This window comes from Coffea arabica, chromosome 2c (genome assembly GCF_036785885.1).
Source record: "Coffea arabica cultivar ET-39 chromosome 2c, Coffea Arabica ET-39 HiFi, whole genome shotgun sequence".
NCBI lineage: Eukaryota > Viridiplantae > Streptophyta > Magnoliopsida > Gentianales > Rubiaceae > Coffea > Coffea arabica.
This window is the reverse complement of record NC_092312.1, coordinates 1,622,164-1,635,190: the sequence shown is the minus strand read 5'-3', so window position 1 is coordinate 1,635,190 and position 13,027 is coordinate 1,622,164. Positions and strand designations below refer to the sequence as shown.

Here is a 13,027-nt window from a genome sequence, read left to right as displayed (position 1 = left end):
GAAGAAGACGAGAACATCCCAATCCCCATCTCAGAAAACCTGTTGATGCACCACCGCACCCTTATTATTTTATTACAACAAAAGACAAATCCTCGAAAATCAAATATCCATCTTGCCCGAAGATTTCTCTTAAACGTCAATATCCTCCACCGTATCGGTCAGGGGACATGCTTTGCAGGCACCCCCTGACACGAAAACCATTTGTGCAGCAGCTTTGCAAACTTCTCAGTAGATAGTAGCCGTAAACTGAAATCCTAGTGTCATCTTTGTAGTAATTTTTTTTCCAAAAAAATTCTGACCATTATCTGTCTATATGCGTCCTTGCGAATGGTGGGCAAGTTAACAGACGTCGGCATCTTACGGGTCATAGAGCCGGAAAAGGTTAAAGATTACAGTGTCGGAGCAGGCCATGGCCTGGCCTGGGCCATCATCTCACAATTAAAACTGATTAGGCAAAGGGGAAATCATGGACGTAACAAGAGGACCAATCCTCACACAGGGAAGTGCCCCAGCTGTTGGGCTGCTACCAAGACACCGCCACTGTGCAAAATCATCACGGTATGATTGTGCTGATTTTCTGATTATACTATTAGCTAGTTTCTAAAGCCTGTTTGCCCTGCCGTATATGGTTAATTGTCGTCATCATGTCCTTCTGATCTTCTTTCACGTGAGCTGGCTTTCATAATTTTTACCCATTGCCCGGTAAAATTACAAGTATGAACGATACAGGCAAGGTCTCCAAGAGTATCTGTATACTAGTAGTACTATGTTTTACCCTTAATTAATTTGCCCGGTATAGGTTATGCAAGCTGGCTATAATAATCACAGCAGCGCACTACTTTAATTTGGCAGAGAAGAAATCTTGAATTACGAGAGCTCAAGAGGAGGACAACAACAACACTTTTCCTAGGACGCTTGCTAGTTACAAGTAGTAATTAGAGCAACTTTTTGGTCCCATCTAAACTCGGTATCTCTTCCTTAATCATGTGAATAACTGATGGTAACATGCCCTGCCTACGCAGGCTGTATGGAAACTAAACCACCATCGGACCATAAGAGTATACAAAGCACCCACGTAGATCTAAGTAAAGTCACATTAAGTGATAACTTTTTGATGGGAGGCAAAGTTTGAACCATTGACCTCCTCCCATCCCACGCTAAAGGTGGTGGTCAACTCCTCTAAAGGAAGTTGGTTGCATATCAATGAATTGGGAAGTGGATTTTCTGCGCCATTGTAACTCGTTTTTAATTTTTCATATGTTTAACTCAAATTTCTTTAAAACAGTTTTTTATGCTCTGCAGGCCTTGTACTGCTTGAACGACTCGGTGCATTGGCAGCAGAAGAAAATCCTTGACAGAATTTTTACTCCCTATTTTACAGCTCAATGGAAAAGATAAGCAGGTGCAAAACTTTGCAGCGTAGGGATAATTAAGGTATTGTAGAGAGCATTTATGCAGCAAGAAGATGAACACACTTCTTGGCAGATCCTCCATCCCCCTGGGAGTGAAATCATGTGGATGAAAGGAAGGCCACAGGAGTTGGCCGTGTAGATTGATATATTGGTCTTGGTGTTGAAAGAAATAGGACGTAGAAAAGAGAGATCTGAACCACCGTTGAACATGAACACTTGATATGAATTGTGATGCTCAGAGCCGACTTTACAAAGTCTGCTAAAAAAAAAAAAAAAAATTAAAGGAAACAGGAGCACCCCCTCATGAAGTGTGTTCGATCGTAATGCAATTAAATGAACAACAATGACAATTCAATCCCAGTCATCTATTTGGTTTCGGTCCCCACTTGCACTTCAACACATCATCCTCCCCCAACCGCCAAAGGCCTAGAGGTCCCCATGCCACAATCTTACGTCCATTTCTCATAGATTCTGCTTCTTCTTGGTAGTTAACATGCAAGTACACACACATATGCTGCTCATTTATTTCAATTTATTCCATCCTCTTATTTATTGATTCTTCTTCTTCTTCTTTTTCCTTGGAGAGGATCGAGTCCCCCTATCTTGCTCGAAGCATTTATCGTGATACAGGTATCAACTCGAAGACCCGTTTAAGTTTCTAAATCTGACAAAAAAAAAAGGGGGGGGGGGGGGCTCATATATCAAAAACTTAATCAACTGTTTAAAGAAAAAGGGTAAATCTTTCCTATCATATGCAAAAAATTTTACACATAAGAGTAAGGGAATTCGAATTCAGAACCTTTAATTCTTGAAACCTCAATATTAGTCGCTAGAGCGAGAATTTCTTAGCATAATAAATGTTTACTGACATCAAGATCACAAATATTTAATTAATACACAAGTATAATTAACAAAAAAAAAAGCATTTCAACACAACCATTTCGGATTCTAACCTAATTTTTTTTTAGACCTTTTTGCTACACAATGTCTTACTCTTTATCTTATCACACTCATCCGTTCCACTTGATATAGTCCCAACATAAACATGCCTGTTGCTTCCTTTTTTTTTTTTTTTTGTTCTAAATATAAGAGCAAAATGGAAATATCAGTACATCATCCAAGATAAGAACTCTAACACGTTATTCAATCTGAAAGTTCCTTCGATGCTTTTCCATCCGATTTCAGGATCCTTCTCTCTAGGTTCCAAGGAATTTCTGTCAAACGTGCCTTTCGGGAAGCAAGTGAGTGTGCTGATTCGCTACCAAAACATGGAGCCTCAGTCTCCTGCCGTGTAGCTCGCATTTGTACTTTTGCTAATTGTCCTCGCCCAATTTGGGAACAAGACTGCAGGGATGCAAGCCAATGAGCTTTGATTCTGTGGCCACCAAAAAAGGACTAAGGTCCCTCTTTGGATCGTAGGTTAGGAGTTCGAGTCTTACTTGTAATGAACACAAAAAAAGGACTAAGGTCCCTCTTTGGATCCTAGGTTAGGAGTTCGAATCTTACTTGTAATGAAAAAAATTTAAAAGAGATGTCATAATATCTCTTTAGTCTAATAGGTTCTTATACCTACTAAACCCTTCCTTATACACAGTCTCTCTAGACTCCCCTCCCGGCTCCCCTTATATTAAGATACAATAGCTTACAGAAATATAATTGTTGCCGTTAAAAAAAAAAAAAAGAATACAGGAATATACGGTTTCCCCAGAACTGTTGTATCTTTGAATTAAGTTTAATTTAATATTTCTTGGATTTACACCGCCAAAAAAAAAAAAGAAAGAAAATCCAAGATGAGACGAAAAAGGTCCTTGGCGAAGAGTAGTACATATATCATTTTTGACTCAAGAATTAGTTTTAACCTACAACGCCATCAAATCATGCTAAACTAACGGCAATGATGTTTCTTTCGGCAAAATCAGACGTAAACGACCGACCATCATTGCATTAATGGCCGACCATTTCAGACGTAAACGACCGACGCCAACCACACTTTCCAGTTTCCGCCCCTCCATTACTACTATTAGCGTTCCTCGCTGCCTCGATCGTCACTATTCCAAATTTGACCGATATTTATTGTTTGCGGTTTTTGGCCTTTTTCCAGCCGGCTGTCGCCTCTTTCTCTCCCGCCGAAGGCACGGTCAGTGCAAATTATAGATTATTCCACCTGAAATTTTTGCCCTTGCAACAACATTTGACGCCTAAATGATGATTGATAGAAATTAGCGTTTAAAGGCGCGTGTGCAATTTAGAAATAATTAAAATAAATTAATTTTATTTTTCGCTTAAAAATACAATTACTTTAAATTTATTAAGGAACTTTATCGTGTTGTGTTCTTACAGGTTATTGTCCCAGTGCTTAAATCTGCTGTGTTTGTCTTGTCTTGGTATTTACTACGTGTGAAGAGAGAGGTATGAATGATGATTTTAGTGGTTTTGAGATTCACGGGTCGACAAATGCAGATGCCTGTCTACAATTCATACGTGGAGGATGACCACCACCGGTGAGATTTTGCTGTCATCTTCGGCTGAGTGGTTAAAACGTCGAAAGCCTTCTTAGTATGTATGGCCCATCAGGTGCGAGGCGCCACCTAGTCATGGTAGTGGACTGGACCCATCCATCTCCTATCGTGCTTCGCCTCATCCATCGGTTTGAAACATGACGGAAAGATCAACAAGGGAAAGGGCTTGCGTCCCCTTCATCACCGCGAGGTTTCGAATTCGAGTGGAAGCTCGTGAAAATAAGAAGGATAACGTTGGGAGAATTTTTGTTGCAGGAGATCAGATCGATTCGATTCGAACAGGTCATGAAGCTGATGTGAATACTTGAGATTTATACCCAAAGAGAAGAAAAAAAAAAGATGAAGGAAAGGGTGCCTCCAGGGGTAACTAACAACTGGCATTTCACATTGAAAATATCCGCAACTATTTTTACTGGTTTTATTTTAATTTTTACTTGGTGTGGCGCTGCATACCTGTTGACTTCTTGACTAGAACATTTTGCAACATCACACACACCACTCTGTTGTAGCATGATGATTCTCCTAAAAAAAAAAAAAAGAAGTGGGAAGATGGACCGTCGTGTTTCCACTGGAAAGCTTGATTTAAGACGGCATCACAACTTGGCCGTGTGTCGTCGTGCAAAGCATTTCGTAATATTTTGACGCAGAAACTTGCCACCGTGCTGTAAGTTCTTTCCAGCAAAGAATAAGCTTCTTATTGATTTGACTGAAGTATTATTAAAAAAGAAAGAGAAAGTTCATGGCAAATTTGCTTCTTATTGATTTGACTGTATTAGAATACAAGTATTAATAATTACTGCGCTCGGAGAAGAAGAAAACGCACCAACATCTCGCATCGCATCGTTCGACTTTAGACTAGAATTCGTCGAAGAAGACGGGGAAAAAGAAAAGCAGGAGCGAAATCAGAAAGGGACAGCCAGCTGGCCTTTTTCTGGTCCCCACCCCAAATTCTCGTTTCTTTTTTTATATTTCTAAGGCGAATGTGTGGTGTGGCCGTCGATCGAGCGTCGTCTCGGTCTGTGTCCACATCACAGATGAGATGATGCCCCAACCAGCAACGGGGAAAAATGGAAAACGTAACCCGCCCCCTTTCCATGAACAAAGCCTGCTTTTTATTATGATTATTTCAACATTCCTTCTGCGAGTCAAAAGGAGACTTCTGCTCGGAATTTTCCAACGACACTTTTCTTTCTGCATTGGCCATCTGCAATTAGCAGCTGCTATTAGATAATACAGTAATCAACACTAACAGAGCAACCCAAATTTGGAAATTTCTATTTCAATATTCAATGGCCAGATTAGCTTTAACAAATCAGTAGCTGAGATTCAATGGCCGAGATTCAATTAAGAAAAAGAAAAATCTCCGCTTCAGAAAAGTTTCATCGCAAATTTACCCATTACTGCTGCTTCACAATTCATAGCTTAACACGTGACATTTAAAGACAACGGCCCAGATGACTGTAAAGGGGGTTACCACCCCACCACGAATGACTGTACCTTAATTTGCACTCTGTTGACTTGACTTTATTTTAAAGCATCTTTATTTATCAAAGAAAAAGACAACGGCCCAGCTGCCCCAAAGAGCTGTTAATGGGCCTTGGACCTTTTCCAGGGACAGATTTAGTACACTGCTACTAGCCTCGCCGCACAAAGCGCTGTCAATGGGCCTTGGACCTTTTCCAGGGACAGATTTAGGACACTGCGACAAGTCTGGCCGCACGCATCCGGGTTCACATTCACTTAGGCTGGTGACGTCAGCTAGTCCTCTTTTCTATATATCTCTGACTATACAGCTTATGCACGCATGAGCCCCCCAACAACCGTATACATATACACGTTTCTGGATTGTACAAAATCGAAGCAAATATATATATATATATATATATAATTTTTTTTTTTGTTTGTTATTATCATCTACACTTACTCCTACTCTAATCTATACTAAAAAGGTGATCCATCAGGAACTCTAACCTATACTAAGAGAGTGATCCAACAGAGCTATCAAGATCCGACAGAAACTAAACTGCCGTCAAATCATTCAAATGCAAGAGACATTCGTATGAATATAAGGGAAGTCATAAATGACAACTTTTTGATGGAAAAAAAATTTTAAACCCCTAACCTCTCGCCCCACGAGAACCGAATAGAAGTAATTGGTTAGTCGAGGCAAATATCATCACAAAGACAGTCTCCAGGAGCGTACTCTCAGTCGCCAACATAAATACATATAGCGTCCAACCATTACAACCTTCAGGGATAGTATTTATATCACAGACATATTTAGGAACGCAAAGCTATACCGTATACAATCAATGGACAATTTAGAAGGAACGCAACGACCAAAATTCAGCAGGCAAAAATAAAAAATAAAAAAGGCTGGAGCCGCGACATTTTGGACTGCTAAGCAAACCAAGCGCAAGATATATCCTACTGACTCTCCCGTAACATCTATATTTCCGTGTTGCACGCCTAAAAGATTCACAATTATCAACTAAGTCCAACCCCCCGCCATTCATTTAGCCCCTCGCCAACAATACATCCAATTGGGTTGAACGACCACTACGGGAACCCTCTTGTCGAGAAACTCTGGTCATGTTTCTGTTGTACAGATCTTCCTGCCTTTGTGGGAACTCCACAATGTATTTGTCCTTGAGGCCTACTTGATGCAGATGCATTAATGCAAGCATGCTCATTGCCACCAGAGCTGCATTTCCTAGAATCCCACCCACCTGATCCAGCTTTAGAGATTTTTTAACAAACCTAAAACCAGACAGAAAGACCTTGACGAATGCGTTTGACCTATCCCCTTTCGGTGATGCAAATTTCTCACCAGTGGGAGATGCCACCGGTGTATTTTCAGGTGAAACAAAGCAGCTAGCATTGCAGACATCTCCCACCAGAGCTCGTGCCTCCTCAATGACTTTATACTTCTTGCCCTGGTGTTCAGCCAATCTCATTGCAAGAACAACGCGGCTTTGCTCTAAGCGAGCAAGGGCAGCATCTCTCTCTGCCCGTTGGTGTGCTTGTACGGTCTGCAAAACAGAACAACAACACAACCATTCTAAAATGACAAGTTTTTCATGCAACGATCCATGAAGGTCAGCCAAAAGTTCCTCAGAAGCAAGGATGATACTCTCTCAAGACAATATGTTTTTTAACTAAATAAAACTGCTTCCATGTCTACCGAAAAGAATTGCCCCTCGCCAACTGGAATTCTAAATTCTTTTTAATACCCAATAGTAATGATTACTTACAAACAATGGCACAATTATATCCAGCACCGTGAGAATAAAAGCTACAAGGAAATCAACCAGGATGTAAGACGTTATAATGAGAAAACGACAAACAGTTTTAGGGAATAGAAGAACAGAGAGATTCTTAAGAAGGCCCGGTATCACAAGATCCATCTGTCCAAAGAATTTCTAAAAGCATATTCTTGATTTCTCCGCATAATGGAGCTCTCAGCTATAACAACGAAGTTCCAGAATTTGAGACCCAATTTGCATTCACAAATCTGAGAACCAAAACATCTTGTTACAAACAATAGCCTCGTCTCTCTCCAAAGCAAGCCTGTTACTTTGCATTATAAAAAATCTTGAAACAACCCATCACCCCATCACCAAAACAGAGGAACAATTTGTTTTCTATAAAAGCACAACCATGGTAAGCACAGAATTCTACAATCAGACAGCACCAAAAGCACAGTTTCTGTTTTTCAATCAACGTCGCAGCACCAAGGTAGAATTTAATTATCATTGGTGTAGCATATGAAGATAGGACTCCAACCTCAAGAATCAAAACACCAAAGCTTTTCCTCACTTAACCAATAATGCATACAGCTTCTAGGTTATCTACCCAGACTCTTGAGAGCTAAACTACGCCAACTGAATCAGATGGTCATCCCCAGGTGATTTTTCACAATGTGATACATAAAAGATGGTATAATTGGTAAAATTTATAACAGGCCTTTTCGAAAGGCTGGTTCCATGCGAAGAGTTCAAATGATTCACTCTTCTAAACATCATTGGGCAGAAACTAAAATGCTCTAGCACACACAGCAACTATATCTGTACAAGTCAATTGACTCACCGATCGAATGAAGCTAGCAGCAAAACAAGGAAGCATATTGCTGCAAAATGTAGCAATTATTAAGTCCACGTATTCTTTTTTGTGCGTATTCGCCTCCTCAGCTGCTCACTCCCCAGTAAGGGCCAGGTAAGTAATAATATCCTAAACGCCCAAGTTCGAAAATAAACCAAACCCCACTCCTCTTCTTATCTCAAAGGAGCAACCAAGTCTGAGATTTAGCTAACATCCACAGCACAAAACAGCGATACATTCCAGATTTCCAAAGAGATTAATACGTAATTATAACCTAAAATAGCTTCATCAAGGGGAAATTTACAATAGCACGATAGTAACGAAATTTCCTGTTATGTAGAATATTTGTAATCTAGCTCTTTCCGAATAAATCAACCTATTCACCGTAAGCAATGACAACAGCAAGAAGCTTGCTTTTCGATTCTTATCTCAAAGGCCAAATTAAGAGGAGTTGTTTTGAAAAAAAAAAAAACAAAATCATCGTATGGTAGTTAAAAATAAAAGAAATGGAGATTGAAAAATCTAGGACCTACGTGGAAAAACTCGAGCTGGTCCTCAAGGTTCTCAAGGGCGGTGCGGATAGCATTTAGGCTTTTGGCTTCCTGAAGCGCCGCGGCGTCATCAGCATCGACCCCCATCCCAAGATTATAATCCTTAATGTAAACGAATCCAGTGGTTCGATTATTGTCAGAGTTATGCTCTCCGTTAGCAGAAGAAGCATCAGGAGTGGTTTTCTTTCTGTGGTGGAATTGGAAGGAGGCGGCGTCGTCGTTGGATTTGCGGTTGTGGGACCTGATGGAACTGAGGAAGTGGGCTCGGGAAATAGAGTGAATGGCATCGCTGAGCTTGTCGTGCAAGTCCCAGATTTTCTCTAGCACCGCTTCGATCTCTTCCACTTCCATCTCCCATTTCATTGAAAAAAGACCCCAAAAAAAAAATACAACCAGCAGTTTACGGTCCTAGAACTTATCTAGTAGTCGTGTCTGTAATTGTCCCTAGATACTATCACTACTAGCAGTAAACCTCGTTCGATTCCTAGCTTCTGGGTTGGGGAAGGGAGGAAAGAAAATCCAGTGTCTTTAGGGTTCTGGCCTTCTCTTTTTCTTTTCTTTTTTTTTCTTCCTCTTTTTTCTGGGGTGCAGTCGCAGTCTATGATGATGAGCAATGACGGTGGGGGGCCTCTTACGTTTTTCCCTTCTTTCTTTCCACTCTCTCTCTCTCTCTCTCAACTCAAGACTCACAACTCCCAAATCACCCACAATAAATTAATCATTTAAATTTTGGGTTGGGTGGCTAGGCATGTCCTTCATTTATCACTTAATCCGCTAGTCTAACCTGTGTAATCAGTTTGAACAATTACAACTTAGCCACCTTCAGTTTCCAAATGCCAAAGCCAAGTGCCCAAAACTTACGATCACTGTATTTTGCACCACTCAACTGTGTGCACTTAGCACTTTGTAGCCCAAGTCATCAATTTCAGCACTTAGCTGCTTGAACGTCCAAGTTTTTGTGCTCTAGTTCAATGACCTGAGCTCCTATCGTAAATTGCTCAGTCCGATCAATCGTTCTTTTTTCAATTCGGATGACGAAGGAGGTTTTGAGAAACCATGCCTCTTGAGTGTATTTTAGGTAGTAGGCCAAAGCATTGAGAAGGAAAAATTTCTTACCCAATGCCTTAAACTGATTAAGCTCGGGTAATCAGACTAAAGTGTGAAAAATTGAAAATTCAAGATAACGATATGAAGAGATCAATATTTTGGGTGTAAGGTGCTTAGCACACATATAGTTGATGGGTGAAATCACAATTTACCCAATATACTAAGACAATCACACCCTTTGACGATCTTTTGCCAATAGCATTTTATTTTGTATCGGAGAATGAAAAATATTCAACAAACGGGGTAATTCATAGATAGGGGGCATAATCTTCAAATGCCCATAGTCTAAGGGGTCATCTTGCAATTAATACTTTAAATTTTCCTAAAAGTTGGCGGTTGCGCAACATGCGATGCATGCTTGGCGTACGGTGACGCCCGCCAAATTGGCGGGAATCTGTTACAGAGCACTTTGGAATTTCACAAGTTGGCCAGGTCGGTCCCTAAATTTTCATGGTGCACTGTTGTCGGACGGTAACTGGAAAAGCACGGAGCGATAACTGCAGCAAAAGCAAATGTACAGTAAAACAAGGAGGGAAAATTACACCAATTGTCCCTCGTGCATTACATATGCAAAATTTTAATCTCTCAAAATTAAAATGAGTTATTATAATCATTAATAAACATAAAACGCTCGCTTTTGGTTCTTAATCAACTTTTTTTCTGACTGAATTTTGGCCGAATTCTGGATCCCTTCACCTTTCCATTGGGTTTTGCAGATTTTTTGGATCTAACTCATTGAAAAGTTATTTCGACAAAATTTAAAACTTGATTTTCGATATCAATCAAGCTCTCAAATTATTTCAAACGTGTTATAAGCTTCAAGTCAAACCAAAAAAAAAAGTCATCACATAAACATAAATCAAAGGATCAAATGAGAAATTCAAAACTCCAAATTTTCTGCTCTATTTTCTCCACGAGGAGACCCAGACAAAGTTACAATTAAATTACATCAAATTATTTCTAGGATCCTAAAGATTAAGACCCATTAAAAATTTGAACCTAATAATCCGCAAACAAGGGACCGAAATTTCGGCCATGCAAAAAGGATAAATCAGTTTATGCTTCTCGTTCGGAGTCAGCCACGGGGCGGCCTCATAGACGCTTTTGGTCACGCCTGATACGGCAGGGAAAGCTCTAGACAATGGCATTGTCCACACCACAAACTACTACTGACAATGGAATAAATGCACGAGGGATAGTTTATTAGATTTTGGAAGCCTCCCCTCAATTATTTTCATTTTTTACTTTTATTGTAATAAAGTCAGACCATTTATTTTAGAAAATTAATACAAAGTGCTAAACGGTAATTTAAGAATTCATATGAGAAATCCGTATCCTGTATAAGAATGAATTTACATCAAAGAATGGCTTTGAATTTCAATCGTAAGAGTATGGGCATATTAGGATTGTAAGGTTATTTTGAGTGTAGTTATAAGGTTAGGTACTACTTAAGAAAGCATGTGTATTTTTATATTTACTGAAATGTTATTGTGATTTGTTCAAAGGTTTGGGTATTTTGGGAATGTGTGATTATGTGGTTGTTTTTTTTACAATTGGTATAATCCATAATAGTTTCTTTATTGGTGTAATTACTTAAATGTCCTTATAGAGGCATTGATTGACTTGTGTTAGTTAAATTATAAGTAGTATCGATTATTACCATTGCTTTACTATTATAACTTGAAGACATTCAAATGCCATTTTCATTTCAATTAAAGCGTTTATTAAGGAATTTATGACCAAGCATCAGTTTCATATTCAATTCTTCAAATGTCCTCTCCTTCACATTTTTCCATTATGTTCCTTTCATCTTTCAATAAATACTTATTTGTACTATCATTGTACTCTAGATTTCAATATGATTTTATGCTGAAATTATTTTTGGTGGTTTAGTTTGAGGTGAGTTATTATTATTTTTTTTATTGTATGATTTGCTTTGTAAAATCATAGTTTTTATTGTGAGCTAAAGCTTCTATTTTGAAATTAGATACTCTGTTAGCGTAATTTAATGTTAATATTATTGCTTCCCACAAATTTGGTTGCTATGTACAATTTAAACAGTGTGATTTTGTTGGAATATGTTTGGAACAACTATGAGAAAAAAGTTTTTGCATGGAGTATTTGAACAAGGTAAGCCAAAAAAACTACTGCAATTGATGCATTATGGTGTGGTTTATACTATAATTGATTTTTCTACTGCAATTGAATTGTTTGAATGGTATGATTTCTTATCTAATTGTTTGCTTTGGTAATAAGGTGATTCATTTATGCAATTGATTTTGGTGATAGTTAGATTCCGAGTCATTTTGAATTGGTAGTTAATACTTTGTCCTAATTATTTGAGTTTGCATCGAAGTTTATTCTTTCATGTATTCGTTTGTATGTTTGCTTAAGCTATTCATCAAAGTACTTGACTTGAATATGGATGATTGGAAGGTTGAAACCAATAAAAAATAACTACCAATAAGAATTGAAATTCCAAGTAAATCTATCTCCAATAGTCAAACAAGTAGTTGGCTAAAGTCCTCTCCCCCTTAGTTGCAATTTTTGCACTGATGATCAAATTCTAAACGTTGGGATCATGTTGTCCCGTAGACCTTTAAGTACAATTGAAATTCTCCTAACTTTTGGAAACTTGGTGGAGCTCCTATTACTTTAGATTGTCTGTTTAGATTGTTAAATCATTGTCATGCACACAATTTTCTCATAATTATCTTTCTGTTCAGTTATTTTTCTTAATTTTCTGTTTGGAGATGAAAGTTCCTATAGACATTTAAACAACAATATAGTTTATTCTTCTGCCTTTATGACTTCATAAATGCATTTTTTATGTAATATTTGTCCAGGAAAAGAGTTTCCTGAAAATGATAAAATATGAAGACTCATGCTTTATGTTGGTGCTAAACACGTTTTATATAAGGTTTCAAATTCTAGCTTCTTTAGTGTTGAACAATGAATTCCAAACTTTCTTTGTCGTATTTGATGATTATTTCTTTTTAAATTGTACTATTATTTGTTTGTTGGTAGTAGTAGCTTGTGAGTCTTGATTTTCACCCGTATGATTTGATTCTATTCTTAGTATCATTTTATTGTGTACAAGAATTAAATAGTACTATCCAATGTCATATATTGTTAAGCACAAGCACTTTTATGTATTATTTCTTCCTGTTAAAATACATTTTTTTTCTATCTGGATAATCTTATGCTTCTCATTTTTAAGCTGGGGATATTTCTCTTATGTTTGCTTAAAGTCTGCAGGAAGTTGCAATAGTCAAGTTTCTTTGTTCATTGTCTAATTCATAATATCTTTTTGCGAAATTGAAGGTTTTGTTCTGGG

At 38.3% G+C, this 13,027-nt stretch overlaps 1 protein-coding gene across 1 annotated transcript; it reads right to left on the bottom strand.

Annotated features, from left to right (window-relative positions):
* Window positions 1–6,104: 6,104 nt before the first annotated feature.
* LOC113724920 (plastid division protein PDV1) lies at window positions 6,105–9,309 on the bottom strand. Its single transcript, XM_027247817.2, has 2 exons — window positions 8,566–9,309; window positions 6,105–6,963 (listed from the first exon to the last, which is right to left on the bottom strand). Exons 1-2 carry the CDS (start codon window positions 8,944–8,946, stop codon window positions 6,448–6,450), a joined length of 897 nt encoding a protein of 298 aa, XP_027103618.1. The 5' UTR covers window positions 8,947–9,309; the 3' UTR covers window positions 6,105–6,447.
* Window positions 9,310–13,027: the final 3,718 nt, after the last annotated feature.

Excerpts from the sequence above, each read along its gene's own strand:
- LOC113724920 (XM_027247817.2), bottom strand. The coding sequence starts at position 8,946 with ATGAAATGGGAGATGGAAGTGGAAGAGATCGAAGCGGTGCTAGAGAAA. Across the intron at positions 6,964-8,565 it reads ACCAGCTCGAGTTTTTCCAC|ACCGTACAAGCACACCAACG; the intron begins GTAGGTCCTAGA and ends TCTGTTTTGCAG.